This window comes from Gorilla gorilla, chromosome 5 (assembly GCF_029281585.2).
Source record: "Gorilla gorilla gorilla isolate KB3781 chromosome 5, NHGRI_mGorGor1-v2.1_pri, whole genome shotgun sequence".
Classification (NCBI taxonomy): Eukaryota; Metazoa; Chordata; class Mammalia; order Primates; family Hominidae; genus Gorilla; species Gorilla gorilla.
Genome location: NC_073229.2, coordinates 99,752,681 through 99,773,241, shown reverse-complemented (window position 1 = coordinate 99,773,241; position 20,561 = coordinate 99,752,681). Strand labels below are relative to the sequence as shown.

At 35.8% G+C, this 20,561-nt stretch overlaps 1 protein-coding gene across 7 annotated transcripts in view; it reads right to left on the bottom strand.

Moving 5' to 3' along the window:
- Positions 1-20,561, bottom strand: part of SENP6 (SUMO specific peptidase 6) — a 115,065-nt gene that overhangs the window by 55,422 nt on the left and 39,082 nt on the right. For 3 of the 7 annotated variants that reach the window (XM_004044309.5, XM_055390791.2, XM_063707715.1), the window contains 3 exons: positions 19,398-19,418; positions 12,677-12,747; positions 1,073-1,218 (listed from right to left, as the gene is read on the bottom strand). In XM_004044309.5, coding sequence (XP_004044357.2) covers positions 1,073-1,218; positions 12,677-12,747; positions 19,398-19,418 — 238 coding nt within the window. The remainder of the gene's footprint in view (positions 1-1,072; positions 1,219-12,676; positions 12,748-19,397; positions 19,419-20,561) is intronic. The other 4 variants (XM_019029736.4, XM_055390792.2, XM_004044308.5 and 1 more) reach the window with 2 other exon arrangements.

Below are 20,561 nucleotides of genomic sequence, written 5' to 3'. Positions count from 1 at the left end.
AAGTCATGAAACATCATGAAAGTTACAGACTATAACCCTTTTGAGTAAAGTATTCATATGTACACGCTGATATAAATGAATATATAAATATGGAATAAGAAATACTTCTAGCTCATGTTAGAAATCTTATTAATGAATTAGTCAAAATACCTATTAACTGACATTGCAGTGAAGAAATCTAGAACATCTTAACTAAGGTAAAATATCATTAATGTGAAAATCAACATCGTATGTCTCCTGATGTAATGCAGTAAGATTACAGCATCATTTCTGAAGCATTCTTGAAAACTACATACATCATTTACAAACATCAGACAAACCCAATTTGAGGCACAAAGTAAGTGTCCTATACTCCTCAACAAATGCCAAGATTATGAAAGATAAGACTGTGAAATTATTTCTATTGAAAGAGACTAAAGATTCGCAGCAATTCAATGCAGCACATGACCCTGAATTCAATTCTATACGCATAAAGGACATTATTTAGGTGAAATTTGAATGGGACTTGTGGATTAAATGGTAATTTTAGATCAATGTTAACTCTGAGATTTTGACAGATGTATTCTGATGATAAAAAACCAAAAACACACATACTTAAATATTAAATGGTAAATGGGCATCATGCTTGCAACTTCAACTCAAATAGTACAAAAAAATACATATACACACGTTTATAGGTAGGCAGGAGGAAGGAGGGAAAAAGGCATAGAGAGTGAGGACAATAAAGCAAATGTGAACAACAAGGAATCTGGGAGATAAATATATAGATTTTCTTCTACTATTTTTTGTAACTTTTTGGCTTCTTAAAATTATTTGAAAAAAATTCTGGCAGACAGCAATCATTTGAAGTATGTTGCAGGGAAGCACTGATAAATTCTTTACAGAAAAATAAATTCTATATTTTGAACAAGCATAAAAATGGTCTACTGAAGGCAGAAAAAGCTGCCTAAATAACTTTTCCAAGTCTCTTCTGGTCCTATGATAAAAGATCACCTAGAATTTAATAAGTACTGAAACTAATATTAATCAAAACACAATCTGATTAGCAACAAAGAATAATTTCTCTACTTACCTCTAAATGGGTTAAACATTTTTTTGAAGCAGGAGATAGAGGAGGAGTAGGCTGATAGGTACTACAGTGCCGTTTCTGTTGTACCTTCCTCTTAATTTCAGGCTCCACTTGTGATTCGGACTCTTCTGTTTTCTTCATTATACGTTCTAAAGGAAGGAGAAAAAAATAAACTTTAAGTTTTAGTTAAAATAAGCTAGTGTTTCAGCAAAAAAATAATCAGAACATAAGACTAAACCAATAATTATATCCTGGATTACTCGTCTCTTATTTATTTTTCACTCCTCAGCAGGATCTCCACATATGGACCACTTCATCAAGTGTATCAATATCCTCTTCACTTTATTTTGTTCTACTAAGGTAACAGAAGCCATTCCTGTGCCTAACCACTCACATACTCACAATTCCTTTTTTTTTTTTTGGAGACAAGGTCTCATTCTGTCGCCCAGGCCGGAGTTCAGTGGCATGCTCACAGCTCACTCTAATCTCAAACACCTTAGCTCAAGTGATCTTCCCACCTCAGCCTCCAAACTAGCTGTGACTACAGGTACGTGCCACCACACTAAGCTAATTTTTTTATTATTTGTAGAGGCAGGGTCTCCCTATGTTGCCCAGGCTGGTTTCCTTCTTTTTTTCCAAGTCACTTACTCTAAGAGTAGTAATGAGAAAAATTTGAATTCAAACAGTACAATTGTTTGGGTAAACGAAACTAAACTAAGCCTGCCACAAGCTAATTTTCTTTTTTAACTTTGGAACATGCAAGAGAATTTTTCTCGATATTTTTTATGTAAATTTAATAATTTTCATTACAAATATAATTATAATGTTTAAATGATTTGATGAACTCCAAAACAGGCCAATTTAAAATTTACCATAATCTGCAAAATTTATCAGCAAAGGATTAAGTATCCAAGAGGCCAAACATGTTTCTAAAACATAAGTGAAGAATCTGTAAACCAAAATAACCTGCACAAACACAGCTTTGTTAAATACTTCTAGTTTCCTATATTTAATATTCTTTTATCATTTGGTTTTTAAAAATAAGATTATGTAGACATAAAAATCAATATTATATAATATTTAATTTGATATACAACACCATCTTAAGAAACCTATTATTCTTGCTTAGTGCAATCACAAAAAGTTTCACTAAGTGATCATCACCCTCTCATTGTTTGCACGTCTATTTTCCTAGACACCAAAGCTAGAAATTTAAATAATCGATGACTACTCCTTGTCCCTTCATCTTTACTTCTAAATAGCTCTTAAGTTCACTCTGTCCTCTCCAAACCCACTGCCACTACATTTCTGACGCTTAACTCTTGCCTAAACTGATGTCCTCTATCCCAATTTTGCTCCCCTTAAATCCTTCCCCACTACTGCCAAAGTGATCTAGTTAAAAATTATGACTTTGTCATTCAAATACTCTAATTAAATTCCATCTCTTGGCAAGCAGAAGTTCCTGTTTCAATCTTACTTCCACTTAAACTTTACCTCAAAAAGGTTCATTTCTTCATGTGTTCTCTCTTTCACCCTCACATATGCTGTTCTCTTCACAAGTGAAGCTCTGCCTATGTGGTGAATTCAAACTCTTCTTTGTTAAGAAGCTGCCTCTGCCCCACTCTAGGCACAATTAAACAATCCCTAGAGTTTTCACAGCTCTCATTTTATTGTTATTTGTACTTCTGTTCCCCCATTGTATTGCCAGCTCTGGGAAGAGCAGAAATTACGTTTTAGTCATGTGTTTTCCCAGCATCTAGAAACTACACAAGGGCTTAATAAATGTTTCCTGGATTAATGAATTACATGAGAAACATAAAACTATATAACACACAAAAAAATGAAATTACAGGGGTCGGAGGAAGAGACACTGTCACTATGTCATCTCTGAGAATGGCATTACCTTTGTGACACAGAGATAATGATTCATACACAGATATAGAACAATTAAGGACTTAGCCTCCGGCCAGAGAGTAACTAAAAAGTGCTTTTTTTCTCCCGAGATCTAAAATCTGAGGTTACAGAGCAGCTGCTCCAGTCCAGAGCATCCAGGTATTATTATTTTTATGAAGGCTAAGTTACTTTGTTGAAGAGCTATGATGTGACACTATAAAAAGAAGGCAGACATTTTGGAATTCGGAAAATAAACACAGTTGTCTGAAACACACAACTAATTATTTGAAAAACTTAATTTACAGTAAAGCAGTCTTAAAATATAAGCCCCTACAAGCTTTTTTGGCCTTACTAAATTTGATAATGTACCCAAAGGAAAGCTTTTTCCTTATAAACATACTTCATTAATCTTTTTAAGCCACACAGTATCTTTGCACATTATTTTGCTCAAACATGTATCTAATTAGTTTTCTGCTGCATCCTGGAGACTGACATTCAAAAAAACAGTATCATTTCATCCTGATTATGTAATCACACTCTTCTCTTCACCATACCTATAACACCATGTCTATGTCATATTTTCTCTACCATCATAACAAAGAGGGAAACAAATGTCCAAAGCTTTGATATAATTCAAAATTTTAATTGATAATAGGTAGACAAAAATGACATTAAAATTCTGATCCCTACCTAAATCAAGGTTATTTATAAGGCTCTGAAAGAAAGAGAAAAAGGAAGGAATGACATAATTAAGAAAGTTAAGCTGAGACTTTTGAAACCAATGTCATGAGGAGAAATGGTAAATGATTGATAGTGTTACAGGAAACTAGACCTATAGAGAGTCAAGAAAAAAACACAAAAATGTTAGCCTCAGGGTTAAGAAATTCCATTAGGATTCCATTTTCTAGGGAAAGAAGAGAAAAACAATTGAGAAGATTTGGTAACTCAAGTAAAAATGAACTAGTCTAAAATTACAGCAGAAACATAAAATGGCAAAAAGCTTAAGATTGGACTGGTTCAAGGATGGCAAATACTTAGTAAGTGGCCTGTGGAAGTTTTACTAGCTAACTGATCACAGAAGTGATTTTTGCTAGGCTGATGTAGCCTCAAATCCTCAACAGATTACTCCAGAGAAGTACTTAAGATGAAAACCATGTGACATTATGCTGAATCCCTCTTACAGGGATGAGAAAGAGAATAAAGAGTATTTACCAAAGACCCTGCGGTACGAACATGAAGATTAGGATACTCCCTGCTAGATTTTCTAGCTCAATGTGTATTCTTTTTTTTTTTTTTTTTTTGAGACGGAGTCTTGCTCTGTCGCCCAGGCTGGAGTGCAGTGGCGCAATCTCGGCTCACTCAACCTCTGCCTCCCAGGTTCAAGCAATTCTCCTGCCTCTGCCTCCTGAGTAGCTGGGATTACAGGCATGCGTCACCATCCCTGGCTAGTTTTTGTATTTTTAGTAGAGACAGGGTTTCGCCACGTTGGCCAGGCTGGTCTTGAACTCCTGGCTTCAGGTGATCCACCCACCTTGGCCTCCCTAAGTGCTGGGATTACAGGCATGAACCACCACGCCCAGCCTAGCTCAATGTCTTTTTAAATACACTACACTATTTCCAGGTATGCACAGAAGGGGAGACTATGGAAGATATTACTGGGTAAGAGTGATCTATATACAGGTTCGATATAAATAGAAGACATTTTAAAAATCAAGTTAAAAAAAGATCCTTCATAAAAAGAATGTTCATAGCAGCTTTATTCTTAATAGACAAAAACTGGAAACAACCCAGGTGTTGTTTATCGATTATTTATATTATCGATTATCAGGAAAATTGATAAATAACTTGGTATACTCATACAATGCAATGTTAAAAAGAAACAAACTATTGATGCAAGCAACAGGATGGATGAGTCTCAAAATAAGATGCTGAATGAAAGAAGCCTCACGTAAGAGTATATAGTGCGTTACTCCATTTACATGAAGTCCTAGAACAGGTAAAATTAATCTATGCTAGGAAAAATCAGAACAATGGTTACATTTGAGGGGGAAGAGGTAGGGACTAACTGTGAAAGAACATGAGGGAACTTTCCTAAGGTGCTGATACCATTTCTACTATGTCTTCATGGGGATTTTGGTTAGAAAGGGATATGTAGTTTTCAAATTTTATATACTTAAGATTTATGTATTTCATTGTAGTAAATTTTATTTCAAAAGAAAGAATGTGAGGGTGATCTGGCTGCGACATCTGTCACCCCATTGATCGCCAGGGGTAACTGGGCTGATCTGGCTGGCTAGGTGGGTGTCCACTTCCTCCCTCATCGCTCCATGCGCATCCCTTCCAAAGCTGCACACTGGGTGAAAGAGGACGACCATCCCCGATAGAGGAGGACCGATCTTGGTTCAAGGGTATACAAGTAGCTGTGCTCCCCTGCTAGAACCTCCAAACAAGCCCTCAAAAGAAAATAAACTGTAAACAAATATTGAACTCTAGTTAATAATATGCCCACTGAAGTGTTTAGAAGTATACCAGGCGTCTGCAATCGACTTTAAAATGCATTCAAAAAATAAGACGAATTAACTTAGTAAGGGATGACCAGATGGACATGTGATAAAACAAGAACAGAAAAGTGTTAATTATATCTATCTACCACATAGATATACACATGTTCACTGTAGAAGTCTCAACTTTTCTGCATAAACATTTTCATAATAGAAGTTGTGGGAGAAGCAGGGTAAGGAAGAGGCTTAACTTTCTTATTTGAGATTTTAGTTGTGATACTAATACGCTGAAAAATAAGTACCCAGAGGACAGTGATAGAATACAAACCGTTATCTTTATAATGATTATGTATTTGCTTTTACATTATTTTTTATAATTTTTCAAAAGAGAAAGACAAACTAGAAAAATGGTTTTCTCCATCATGTAGCTGCTACTGATTTTCAATGTAAAATAAAACTAAAGTCATGTATCTATCACATTCTCATTATCTTCTTTAAAAATCACTTCTGGCTAAATACTATACTTTTGGCATACAGGATTTTGTAAAAACTCTTTAGCATGACAATCTACCTCTACCTACTTCTATGGCTTCAACTCTGGCTATCCTCTACCCATTCTCCAATCAAATACATTATTTGTTCAAATAAGATGAGACTCTTTCACCTGTTGTGCCTTTGCATTCCATCCTCATTAGGTGCAAAGCTTTTCCTCCTCAACTTGGTATGTCAAACTCCAATGATTCAAAACTCAGCTTTACTTATGTTTTGCTTTGTTTTTGAGATAGGGTCTCACTCTGTAGCCCAGGCTGGAGTGCAGAGGCGTGATCACAGTGCACTGCAGCCTCAACCTGTGCTCACTGCAGCCTTCACCTGACGGGCTCAAATGATCCCCTCACCTCTGCCTCTTCAGTAGCTGGGACTACAGGTGCTCATAACCACACCTGGCTAATTTTTTTTATATTTTATAGAGACAGGGTCTCACTATGTTGGCCAGTCTGGTCTTGAATGCCTGGGCTCAAGTGATCCTCCCACCCTGGCCTCCCAAAGTGCTGGGATTACAGGTGTGAGCCACCATGCTTGGCCTCATCTTTGTGTGTGAAGATTTAATTAAAACTCCAGAAAAGGGCAGTGACCACTCCTTTATGATACCACATTTTAAATTGGCTTTTACATACTTCTTTCTGACTCTACAACAGTATGTTTACAAGTTTGTAGTCTATCTAGCCATGGAGTTTCCCAAGAACAGACAGTGTCATTTTATAGGGGCACGAGGCCAGCTTGAATTAATAATCATATCTAACTTTAAGATATCAGTGGAAAACTTACAAATATATTTGCAAAATAAACTAGTTAAAAAAAACCCACAACATTCCAAGAACATGAGAAAAAATGTTGAAATTGATTCCTAGAGCCATTTATTAAATACTTCAATAGGCATTCCCGACATTCACCCAAATGCATTGAGGGAAAACAAGGTTAATTAATAAAATAATGCTGTTAAATAAAAATGATGTACATGTAAAAACATGTAAATAAATAAAAATAAATCTACAAGGACTTTTGGAAAATAAACGTGAATATTTTTAAAATTCCAGGGTTGGAAAAGCTTTACTAAATACAATACTAAGGAAACCCAACTTTAACAACAGATTCAACTACAATGTACTATTTGACAACATTAGAAAAAAGTAAGGCCAGGCACAGCAGCTCATGCCTGTAATCCCGCCACTTTGGGAGGCCGAGGCGGGGGGATCACCTCAGGTTGGGAGTTGGAGATCAGACTGACCAACATGGAGAAACCCTGCCTCCTCTAAAAAATACAAAATTAGCCGGGCAGACTGGCCCAGGCCTGTAATCCCAGCTATTCGGGAGGGTGAGGCAGGAAAATCGCTTGAACCCGGGAGGTGGAGGTTGCGGTGAGCTGAGATTGCGCCACTGCACTCCAGCTTGGGCAACAAGAGCGAAACTCCGTCAAAAAAGAAAAAAAAGAAAAGAAAAAAGTAACAGAAAAACCACAAAATGGAAAGATATCTACATCAAAGATAACAAAGAGTTGCTAAATAAGTAATAAACAGGCAAAGGACACATAAATAAATGGGCAGACATAAATAAAATAAATTCAAATGGCCATTAATCCTGTAAGATATCTCACCAGTTATGAAGAAAATATAAGAAAAACATTTTGATCAGACTGGCAAAGACTAAAAGAATGATAATAATCTAATGTTGCTGAAAAGCAGGAGAAAATAGGCTGACTCAAATAATACTGTGTTGGGAGCTAACCACCTTTACAAACAAGGCATTTTTTCTTTCTTTTTTTTTTTTCTTTTTGAGATTTTTAGTAGAGATGGGATTTCACCATGTTGGTCAGACTGGTTTCAAACACCTGACCTCAAGCGATCCACCTGCCTCAGCCTCCCAAAGTGCCAGGATTACAGGCGTGAGCCACCGCGCCCGGCCACACAAAGCATTTTGGCATTAACATATCAAGTCTTAAAAATCTGTATATCATTTGTCCCCCAAATTTTATTTCTAGGGATCTGATGCAAAGAAACAGATCAAATATATAAAAAGCATGTACCAGTACAGTAATAATATTTTAAATGTCAAAACATTGGAAACAAATTATGCCGCATAAACATAGTGGGCCACTGCAATTTAAAAAAAAAGATTATAGAAACTTGGATATAAAAATTTGCAGCTGGGAGTGGTGGCTCATGCCTGTAATCCCAGCACTTTGGGAGGCTGAGGCAGCCGGATCACGAGGTCAAAAAAAAGTTGTAAGGAAGTCCTCCATAAATTTAAGAATCCATTTGATTCTTTTTATTTTTCTGAGATATGGTCTCACTCTGTTGCCCAGGTTGGAGGACAGTGGCGCGATTGTGGCTCACTGCAATCTTGACCTGCTGGGCTCAAGTCATCCTCCTGCCTCAGCCTCCCAAGCAGATGGGACTACAGGCACGTGCCACTATACCTGGCTAATTTTTATATTTTTTTGGAGAGTTAGGGTTTCACCATGTTGCCCAGGCTGGTCTCAAACTCCTGGGCTCAAGCGATCCTCCTGCCTTGGCCTCCCCAAATGCTGGAATTACAGGTGTGAACTACCATAGCTGGTGCATTTGATTCTTAAACTTCCTTTAATTGTGTTTTCCATGCTGGTTCCATGTCTGTCATCTTTTAATGAGAGTGTAAAAACTAGATATCATAAAGTCAAAAAGCAAGTTACATACAGAACAGTACATACAGTATGAATATTATGTATCAATTTAAAAATGAGTATATGTGCATAGAAAAGGTCTGGAAAGTTATATATTAAAATGTTAACAGCAGCTACCCTGACTGGTTGAAAGTTAATATGTGGCCAGAGCAGTGGCCCAAACCTGTAATCCCAGCACTTTGGGAGGCTGAGGCGAGCAGATCGCTGGAGCCCAGAAGCCTGACAGCAAACTGGGCAACACGGTGAAACCTTATCTCTATAAAAAATACAAAAAATTAGCTGGATGTGGCAGCATGCGCCTGCAGTCCCAGCTACTTGGTGGAGGTGGGAGAATGATGTAAGCCTAGGAGGTCGAGGCTGCAGTGAGCCATAATCATGTCACTGTACTCCAGCCTGGGTAATAGAGCAAGACCCTGTCTCAAAAACAAACAAAAAGCAAAAGTTAACATGTGTTAAGCAGTGCTAAATTAGGTGACTGAGTTGTAATTACATAATGTAATTACATGAAGAATATAATTAAATGTACATTCAGGGACAATATATGTCTGTTCTCTCTAACAAGGATACAAAAAACAGGCTGAAAAAAAGGGAGTTTAAGAAACAAATGAGAGAGTAGGTGGAGAGAAAAATGAGATCTTAACGGTTGTTATTCTGTATGTTTAGAAAAAATTTTTAAAGCAACTAAATAAAAAAGCAACAGGACATGTGGTCTGACCAAAAATTACACTTAATGGTTTACAAACTTTAATTTTATAGTAAAGAACTGCTTATCAGGCTGGTAAGTACTGATATGTGGCTATAACTTATAAAAAAATCATACTAAGTGCCTCAAATTCAAAATAAAGAAGGCAAAGAGAACAATAAAGAAAATCACCTTGAGTGTTAACTATAGAAAGACCATGTATCGTTTAGGAGAAAATTATGCTAAGTGTTATGCAAGTAATTAGTGATCCTGTGGTTTGAAATCTCAATGTTTTAAAAATTATCTCCAAAGGAAATCTTGAAATAAAATGCAATCTTCATATAACAATATATACAGTATTATTATAGCATTGCTATTTATCCTACACCCAAGCATACATGTACCTACCTAACACAAAAGAAGCTGAAAACAAAGTTTACAAGTTAAATACATCAACATTCCTCTCCTACGGTTTACAAGTATTACTCATAAAACCCTCATTTATTAATAATGAGTCCACAGCTATAAATAATTAATAATCATCAATAAATATATCAGGAAGGTACAGATCTTCCCTACAGACGATTTCCAATCAATAAATGTAAAAGAAATGAAGAAAACAGAAAATCAACATTAGACAAACATTAAGCAGTAACTGATGCCAGCAAGACCCACCAATGGATGCTAAAATCAGTGGGTGAAAGTTGGAAGAAAAACAGGATATTTGCACAGTTTCAGAGTATATCTCTTCTAAAATCTTTATTAAGCACCAAGGGAAAAATAGTAATTTTACAGTGAAAAAACCCAGCAGAGAGTATCTTAACCAAATGATCATGGTTAACACTACCAATCCTAAGACATATTCAACATCATGTAACCCCTAAAATGATGCACTGAGAATGCCACAACAACATTTCTGTGGAAGTCTTGCCCCAAATGCATAGCCTTAATCTAATCCTAAGACATCATCATCATCAAATTGAGAGGCATTATACAAAGCAACTGACTAGTCTTCAAAATCATTAAGGAAACTAAGAGAACATGACAAATGCTATGTGGGATCACAGAATGAATCATGGAACAGAAAAAGGATATTAGTGAAAAGCTAGTGAAATCTAAATAAGTTCTACAGCTTAGTTAAGAATCTTATACCAATTTCTTAGTTTTGGTAAGTGTACGAGGATTATAAAATACATTAAGGGAAGCTGTGTGAAAAAATAAACATGTATGTCTCTGTATTAAATTTGCAAATTTTCTCTAAGTCTAAAATTATTTCAAAATAACAGGTTAAGGGCCAGGCGCGGTGGCTGACGCGTGTAATCCCAGCACTTTGGGAGGCCGAGGTGGGTGGATCACGAGGTCAGGAGTTTGAGACCAGTCTGGCCAACATGGTGAAACTTCGTCTCTATTAACAATACAAAAATTAGCTGGGCTTGGTGGCAGGTGCCTGTAATTCCAGCTACTCGGGTGGCTGAGGCAGAGAATTATTTGAACCCGGGAGGCGGACGTTGCAGTGAGCTGAGATCACACCACTGCCTTCCAGCCTGGGCTATAGAGTGAGACTCCATCTCAAAAAACAACAACAAACAAACAAACAAAACCCAAGTTAAAAGAACAGTAAATAAGCATGCTCTTTTTTCTTTTAACTTGAGTATGCTTATTTACTTAATGAATGCTGTTGAATAAACTTTAAAAATTATTGGTAACAAGCCTGGCTGATAGGCAACTAAAACCATTATTAGTGGGCCAAATCACTTAACATCTTTGAAATGCTTTTTTTTTTTCACTTTTGAGACCGAGTCTCACTCTGTCACCCAGGCTGGAGCGTAGTGATGCAATCTCGGCTCACTGCAAACTCTGCCTCCTGGGTTCAAGCGATTCTTGTGTCTCAGCCTTCCGAGTAGCTGGGATTATAGGTATGTGCCATCATGCCCAGCTAATTTTTGTTTTTTTTTTTTTCCCAGTAGCGATGGGGTTTTGCCATGTTGGCCAGGCTGGTCTCGAACTCCTGACCTCAGGTGATTGCCTGCATCGACATCGTAAAGTGCTGGGATTATAGGCGTGAGCCACCATACCAGGCCAGAAATGCATTTGTTAAAATAAAAATAATACCTTTTGTACAGTTCTGAGGATTAGTAGTAACCTTCTTTGTGACAGAGCAAGAATATAGTAATGTACAGTGTTTAAGAGTGGGATTTGGCATCAAACAGACATGGGTTCCAATACCAGCTCTGTCATTTTACTAGCCCTATGTCCTTGAGGAAGTTTTTTTAGCTTATAGGGATCTTCAACAGAAAGCTAGGATAAAAGTAAATAATGAATGCAAAGCACTGGACTCAGCATATAGCAGAGTAAGAGCTCAATAAACATTTAAGGTATAACAGAATAAATGCTGAAGAGAGTAGTCACTATTACTAAACTTAATGAACTTAGTAAGCTTAACTATGCTTAGTATGTAAAGTATAATAATTCACATCTATAAAGACTGTCCATTATTAAGAAAGGATGAAATGTTTGGAATATTCTCTTTATGAAATAGAGAAATGTTCAATACATGCACAAAAGATTTTCACCCAAAGTAGAAAAAAAAATGTGGGTGTTTTTTAAAAGCACATTCTAAGCTATCAGAAAAACCAAGCTTTTAAAAATTATTCTATTTTGGAAGTAAGAGCCATCAGAGCTATTTAAACAAACAAAGGCCTCAGAAAAACAAGATGGACACACATTAAGAATCATTATTCCAGATAATGAAAACTGATTTTATGATGATATATTTTTTATAAATGTTATTTGCCCTTATTTTATTTTTTGGATTAATAACCAGTATATTGAAAAATATTTCAATATGAATATAAATATTTACTCACAATGATTTTCCAGTATCTACTATTAACACAGTTTTAGTAGGTGTGGTCTCTTTTTAATTGAGTGTTTCCCTAATGTATTCTAAATTTTAGAAGCAAAACCAGTAATTACTGTGAAAACACAATTACATAATACAACATTATAACATAGTTCAATAAAACTCAATTTCAAAGCTATAGCTCAACTACGGTTACACTATTTGCAAATCTGTAACATAGCAAAAATGCTAAAATAATCAAAAGATTTCAAACTGTAATCACCTAACTGTGCAACTGTTCCAGGTATCAGGTTACCATTAAAGAAATTCTCAAATCAGTTACAAAAAAATGGTTTTCTACATATATATCTATTATACCTGGAAATATTCTAAAGCCAGCATCGTATCTCCACTGTACTTTTCATACAGCAATTTGAAATCCTTCACAGGTGTAACAAAACTGCACACTTACCAACACCTTGGAGCCGACTTAACCTTACAGGATTAATTTCAACTTTCTGGACATGAGGTGGGTATTCTTTCCTAAAAAAGAAATTTATGTAGTTTTATTCTAACAGGAAATATAGTTTTCAAAATGAAAAAGTTAATGGCATACTTACAATAAGCCTATTAAAAGCAAATCATAGCTTCTTTGCCATATAAAAAGTGATACTATAAAATAACAAAACTATACCAATAAATGAAACTCAATTTGTAAAATTTTACTGTATTTTTTAGTTGTTTAAAAACAAATTAATAAATAAGGGAATAAATGTTGAATGAGATTGTCTTGAGGACAATTCCAAAATCAGAACAAAAAACGTTACGTACAAGATCAGCAATCGTGGAACAAGTATTTAGTCTTGTGGTATGATTACGTTATGTCAGGGGCTATAAAGTATGTTTGTTGTAAAGTATTAAATTCCTCTCTTAAACTTCAAATACATACAATATCAAGGATTTTAAACATAATCCTTAGTAACTAAGAACTATATCTAAATACTACATCCAAATACTGTATCTATTTAAACACAAATAAACACTAATTTTGGGGGAAAAAAGCAAAATTTGGGGGGAAAAAAAGCAAAAACCTTATAGCTAATTGTAGAATAAAAGCGCATCATAGAAGGGGAACTGCAAAAAGTGCAACAGACCAGGGAACTACAATAGCTACTTTCCTACTCTAAATAAACCAAATAAAAATAAAAGAGGCTATATATTTGTAATTCTATTCACACTGGTGATCTAGTAATGTAAATCATAGCTTTCATTTCATTAAAATCATTTTACTCAAACAAAAGTTCCAAAGAAATTTTCTTGCAAGAATTTCAAATTCTTATATTACAAAAAGTCAAGGCACTTGAACTGAAAACAAAATATGAAAATAAGAAAAAAAAAAGTAATATGGGTGGAGATAGTAGTGTACTTACTTTTTTTTTTTTGAGACGGAGTCTCGCTCTGTCGCCCAGGCTGGAGTGCAGTGGCATGACCTCGGCTCACTGCAAGCTCCGCCTCCCAGGTTCACGCCATTCTCCTGCCTCAGCCTCCCGAGTAGCTAGGACTACAGGCGCCCACCACCATGCCTAGCTAATTTTTTGTATTTTTAGTAGAGATGGGCTTTCACTGTGTTAGCCAGGATGGTCTTGATCTCCTGACCTCGTGATCTGCCTGTCTCAGCCTCCCAAAGTGCTAGGATTACAGGCGTGAGCCACCGCGCCCGGCTGACAGTAGTGTACTTATAATAGCAGTCAGAAAATAGCATCATGTGCCATGTGTGCTTTGTATTTATTAATTCCTTTAATCCTCACAATAAACTTATATAACATATTATTATTAATACTTTATACATGAAAAAATTGAAATGCAATGAGGTTAATCAACTTGTCCATGGTCACACAATTATTAAATAGCAATGCCAGAATTTGAATCCCAGCAAATTGCACCAATATCGAGCAGAGCAACATCTGGTACAACTGGGCAATTTCCACCCTGAAAAATTTGAAATTTGTGAAGATATGCATTATGAAAATGAGAATTTGCCTGAGATGTAGTAGTAACAGTCTTATAAGAAAGAAGGTAGGTTTTTAGTTCCTAACTTGGGATTAAAATAAAATGCATATTTTCAAATTCCATACACTTTCACACTAAAGAGAATATAATATAGTCTTATTTCCAAATCCAGGTTTACCTAGATTTAGTAAAAATAATTGACATAAATCATCTGAGACAGTAAATCATACATGCATGTATAGAGATTGATGAAACTGTTATATTAATGCAGTGCTCTTGCAATTTGAACTTGTGTACTGAGCCATCTTTGCTAATGAGGGACAACATGCTGAATACATCATAGATAGCCACAATCTTACCAAGTATTTTAACATTAAACTAATGTGTATACTTCCCTGTATTTCCAGAATTTATGGCCACTGTTTTCATTATTTGCTATATTTTTTCCTATAAAAGCAGGGCAAATTAAAGTTCTGTTTTTTAAAAATTATAATAAAGAAACAGAGTATCTTAAATACAAGAATATAAACATTTCAAGATAAAAATGTTTGATAAACTACCTAGCCATATATTATTTTCTCCAAAATTCAGTTTTAAAAACTTTTTGCTAGATGATCTAAAATGAAAATTTACATTAATTTCTTTCTTTTTTTGAGACAGAGTCTGGCTCTGTCACCAGGCTGGAGAACAGTAGCGTGCACAATCTTGGCTCACTGCAACCTCTGCCTCCCGGGTTCAAGTGATTCCTGTGCCTCAGCCTCCTGAGTAGCTGGGATTACACGTGTGCGCCACCGTGCTGTGCTAATTTTTGTATTTTTAGTAGAGATGGTGTTTCACCATGTCAGCCAGGCTGGCCTCGAATTCCTGGCCTCAAGTGATCTGCCTGCCTCGGCCTCCCAAAGTGCTGAGATTACAGGCATAAACCACCGCACCTGGCCAGCATTTACATTAATTTCTTAATTTGAGGATTCCATTACTCTTGCAGGTATAAATTTCAAACTCCAAACTCGTTGAAAATCAAGCCTAGGATTTAATCACAAAGTGGCTATTTCTTTTCTACCCCTAACCAACCAGAGGCAGAGAAGCTCTACTGTCATCTGCTGTCTTCCTGTGTAGGTGGGTAGCATTTTTGCTTCTTAGGGTTTGTGTTTGTGTAGCTTCAGAGGTCCCATTTCATAAACCCAAGATTTTTACAAGCTGCTTAAAATGAACTAGAGAGCATTTATTTCTCTATCCTGAATTGTTTAAATAACATCAGAATGCTCTGTTCATTAGAAGTTTGATAAGCCTCAGTGGTGAAAGTCTATTTTTTGTAGTAAACTAAGTTTGAAATAATTTTAGATTTGCAGAAAAGTTACGAAGACAATTCAGAATACCCTTATATCTCTTACCCTAATGTCAACACCTTAATATTGCCATCACACGTCAAAAAAGAAACCAACACTGGTACACTATTACGAACTAAATTCTAGCCTTAGCAATTTACCGGCTGGGCAAGATGGCTCATGCCTGTAATCCCAACACTTTGGGAGGCCAAGGCCGTCAGATCACTTGAGGCCAGGAGTTCGCGGCCAGACTGGCCAACATAGTGAAACACCATCTCTACCAAAAACACGAAAATCTGGCAGATCACTTGAGGCCACAAGTTCAAGGCCAGACTCGCCAACATGGCGAAACACCGTCTCTACTAAAAATACAAAAATCAGCCAGGCATGGTGGTGGGTGCCTGTAATCCCAGCTACTCAGGAGGCTGAGGCACAAGAATCGCTTGAACCTAAGAGGCAGAGGTTGCAGTGAGCCAAGGTTGCACCATTGCCCTCTAGCCTAGGCGACAGAGCCAGACTGTCTCAAAGAAAAAGAAAACAAAAAAAAAAAAAAAAGAAAAAAATTTACCAGCTATTTACTAATACCCCATTTTTGTTCCAGGATCCAATCTAGGATACAATGCATTAAGTCATCATGTCTCCTTAGTCTCCTCTCCTTAGTGTTTTTCAGTATTTAGAAAAGAACTCGTCAGGTATTTCATAGAGTGTCCCTCGGTCTAAGTTATAATCCAATTGTTATCAGTTTGGGCATTTGGGAGCTCTTTTAGTTGGCTCCCGTTTCCCTTTGATGTAACTACATCCTTTTGGTGTTTAAAGTCTCCCACAATTGTATTCTATTGTTTTCATTTCTTTGAGATGGCGCCTTGCCCTGTCACCCAGGCTGCAGTGCAGTGGCACTATCTTGGCTTACTGCAACCTTCGCCTCCCAGGTTCAAGCAATTCTCATGTCTCAACCTCCCGAGTAGCTGGGATTACAGGCGCATGCCACCAAACCCAGCTAATTTTTGTATTTTTAATAGAGGCGGGGTTTTACCATGTTGAATTTCTTGAATTTTAACTATTTTAGGGGAGGCTTTACATTTATTTGTCATGTTCCCATAAACTGTGCCTATTACAAAATGTGCTCCTTTATCCTGTCTACTGCTTTTAATCCTTAACTCCATCTCCCTTGTAATTAAAATTCCACTCATGCTTTCTTTTTGTTTGCATCTCTTGTGGCTTTAAACTTACTTTCACATTGTTATTTTACTATGATGCTTGTAAACAATGTAGTATAGCTGGGTTTAATCAAATCAGCATGTCTTTTATTAAATATACTGACTACAGTTATTATAACTACTGATAGGACTTGTTTTCATTTTACTCTATTACTTTTTATATTTCTATTTATGTTTATTATTTCATTTTGTTTCCTCTTTTCTCCTATTTTTATACAACACTGTTTGCACAACATACTCTTTTGCTTCCTTACTGAATTTAACAAATGAATACAGTTACCTTCCCTCTCAATGCTTATTACAGTTACCAAGATTCAAATGATTTCCTCAAGCAAATTATATTATATCCCTAATGGGATGAGACCTTCAAAATCTTTTTATTTTTCCACCTTAACCCTTCCAATCCCCACCTCCCCCACCAAAAAGATTGGTTTTACCTCTGTCTTTCTACCTCCCCAACTCCTAGACCTTGCTGAGATAGTTTTGAGTACTTACAGACTATTACTGATTTTCCTTTGTAACACACCTCTATTTAGAGAGGAACTTGCCCAGCCTTAACTGATTGCCACTGATTTAAACTTCTATTTATGCCAAATTATAAATCACATGCAAAAGACTGTTTAAAAATCTCAAATATTTATCAGGTAACAATACTTCCCTCTCTCAAATGCTCTGAAAGCTTCTATCGCACTAATATAAAATCCAAATGCTTCAGATCACCTTACAAAAACCTTTTATGACCTAGGTCCCAGCCAGTCTCTCCAAACCCGTCTCATAACATTGTCTCCTTTCCTCTCTAAGCTCCAGCCTTAGTGGCCCCTTTTTTCTGTTCTTTGACATGCCAAACTCATTCTTGGATTAGTAACTTAGCACAACCTCTTCCCTATCTGGAAAAGCCATTCTTATGATCGTGGCACTGCCAATTCCCCATTTAGTCTTTAGTTAAATGTTAGCTTCATAGTAAAGAGTTTCCCTGAATATGCAATTTAAAGAAATCATACTGTCAGTCTATCACATCAACCCATTACACTTCTCTACATGGAAATTATTATTTCATGTTTTACTTGTTCAGTATTAGTCTTTGTCCCATAAGAATGTAAACTACATGACTGCGGGGATCTTGTCTGCTTTGTTCATCACTGTATCCTTATGCCTGTAACAGCAGGTTCGATAAATACTTGGAATGAATAAAAGTGTATGCCTAAAAGGCAGCATGTAATCAAAAATATATTTACCATTTCAAACAATTGTAGAAACATTGCTGTCCATGTCATCACCAAGGATGGTAATGCTGTCAAAACTGAAGCACTGGCCACCATGCCCATGCAGAGCCATCACATAGCAATTCAAAATATTAATCCATCAGCTGATGTACAAATGTCAAAATTCAGGCATTTGAAAGGCACTATAGACTCATTTATTTTTTTAATTGATTCAACAGTTTGGTTGGAAATTAAAAATAGCTGGACTTTCCAGTTTGTTTATTGTCTTACTACCTACTCCAGGCCAATTCTTTTATTTTTTTGTAGAGACAGGGCCTTCCTATGTTGCCCAGGCTAGTCTGGAACTCCTGGGCTCAAGAGATACTCCCGCTTTACCCTCCCAAAGTACTAAGATTATAGGCGTGAGCCACCTTGCCCAGTCCAGAGAAGCTACTCTTATGGATACCCACTTTAGAACAATTATGATCATTTTACTTTGAAATGTTCAAAGAAATGTGTGTGTTTTCTTAAACACTTTTCCATGCCATTTACACCATTCAAATATCCTCTAAAAGAACAACATGTGTCTGCCAGTGTTCTTACAAAGAGAACAAATAATGATAGAAGACTGATCACAAAATTCTCTTACAAACCTTTCAGTCAGAAGAGAATACACTTGATGTTTAAAGTTTTAACTCTAAGCTTAAGGTGTTTAATACATTTCCCTCTCCCTCCCCCAGTCTATTAAAGCATAAAAACAAGGGTATTATCACTAAAATAGAATGACAAAGATTTTGATGATGTAACTGAAAGCAATTTTACTACTAAAGCACTGAAATATTCTATTTTAAAAGAAAGTAGTCACTTATTAGCATAAATATATATAACCATTATAGAAAAATGTACATTCAGAATGAGCCTCAAATACCACCTATATAAGCCAAATACCATGTTGTACTGTCAACAAGTTTCCTTTTATTATAGAGAGTAGAACTGTGGATACTGTAGGCTGGGAAGGGTCGGGGAGGAGAGGATGGAGGGAGGTGGGTTCACAAATACAAAATTACAGCTAGACAGGAGGAATGAGTTCTCACTTTCTGTGGCACTATAGGGTGAATATGGTTAACTATAATTTATTTTATGTTTTCAAAAAGCCAGAAAAAGGGACTTTGAATGCTGACAACACAAAGTAACAAAAAATGTTTGAGGTGATGGATATACTAATTACCCTGATCTGATCATTACACATTGTATACCTGTATTGATATATTACTCTGTATCCCATAAATATGTACAATTATTACATGTCAACTAAAAATTTTAAATTAAAAAAAGCTTTAATTATAAACTCTAATTCAACCAATATTTTTCAAAACATATAAATAATTTTATATTTTACCACTATATCCATGCTCTAATTTCTTCAATATTAAGCTTACCTTTCTTTTCGGTCCAGACTGCTTAAAACATGAAAAAGAAAAAAAATGTAAGAGGCAAGACCTCACTGTTGATATATCACTGTAGTTGCAGTAACTATAGTCATTAAGGCAAAACTATACTGTGATCAACTTGTTTTAAATACATTATATATATAATATACTATGTTTTGAGTCATGTCTAAATTGTTTTTCGATTTCTGTCAATATACAAAATAAACAATCCTTTTAGATATTTAACAGGAAGATAAATACACAAAAATATAAAAAAATCTTAAAAGGGCTTTAACTATCAAATACTTGAAGATATGTTAGAATACAATATTCCCTGCTATTCTCTAAGGATCCTTTCCAAGACCCCCAATGGGTGCCTGAAACTGAGGATAGTACCGAATCCAATATACCAAAATGAAGCATTGGTAAAAACATTTCATAAATAAAATGGGTGTCAACCACACTTTCTGATTACATTGCCAGAAGACGAGCAAATGTTTTTGTGAGCACATGGGTTTTTTGCTCTGTATACTACACCTGGTTTTATTATATGCCCGAGAGTGTTGCTACATAGCACAAGAGTTAGCTTGTCCTTTCATGTTTAATGCCATGGTACCTCCTTTGTACTTTTATAAATAGTATGTACTTCCCTCACCTGAACATAATTCTCAATATCTGAAAAATTCAATAATGATATCATAGCAAATTTAGAAACAACTTCAGTATCTACTAATAAGGGAATGGTTAAATCAAAACCACAAATAAGGAGGAGACTACTGTTGTTACAGAAATAGTCTTCAAGAAACAATAGCATTTCCTAGAAGTTATAAAATTTTTACTGGTTCCGGACTGATCCTAATATTAGGTATGATTATTTCCTTTGGAGTAAGAAAAAAAAATTTTTAAGGCTGAAATTTTTGCACAAAAGTCTTGGATTAAATATGGTATATGATTTGGGACACAAGGAAAAGCCTATAATTTAAAATCATGGCTTCTTATCACAAGCCCAATGTATAAAAGTTCCACCCTTCTCCATAGTTCATGAAAACTCCAAAAACCTATTAACATCAATTACTCGAGAATGAAATTATATAAGCCCTCACTTTAGTATAAAATGAGATTCATGTCTAATATTATTTATCCTTATTATAAAAGGAATGAAATATTTGGAAC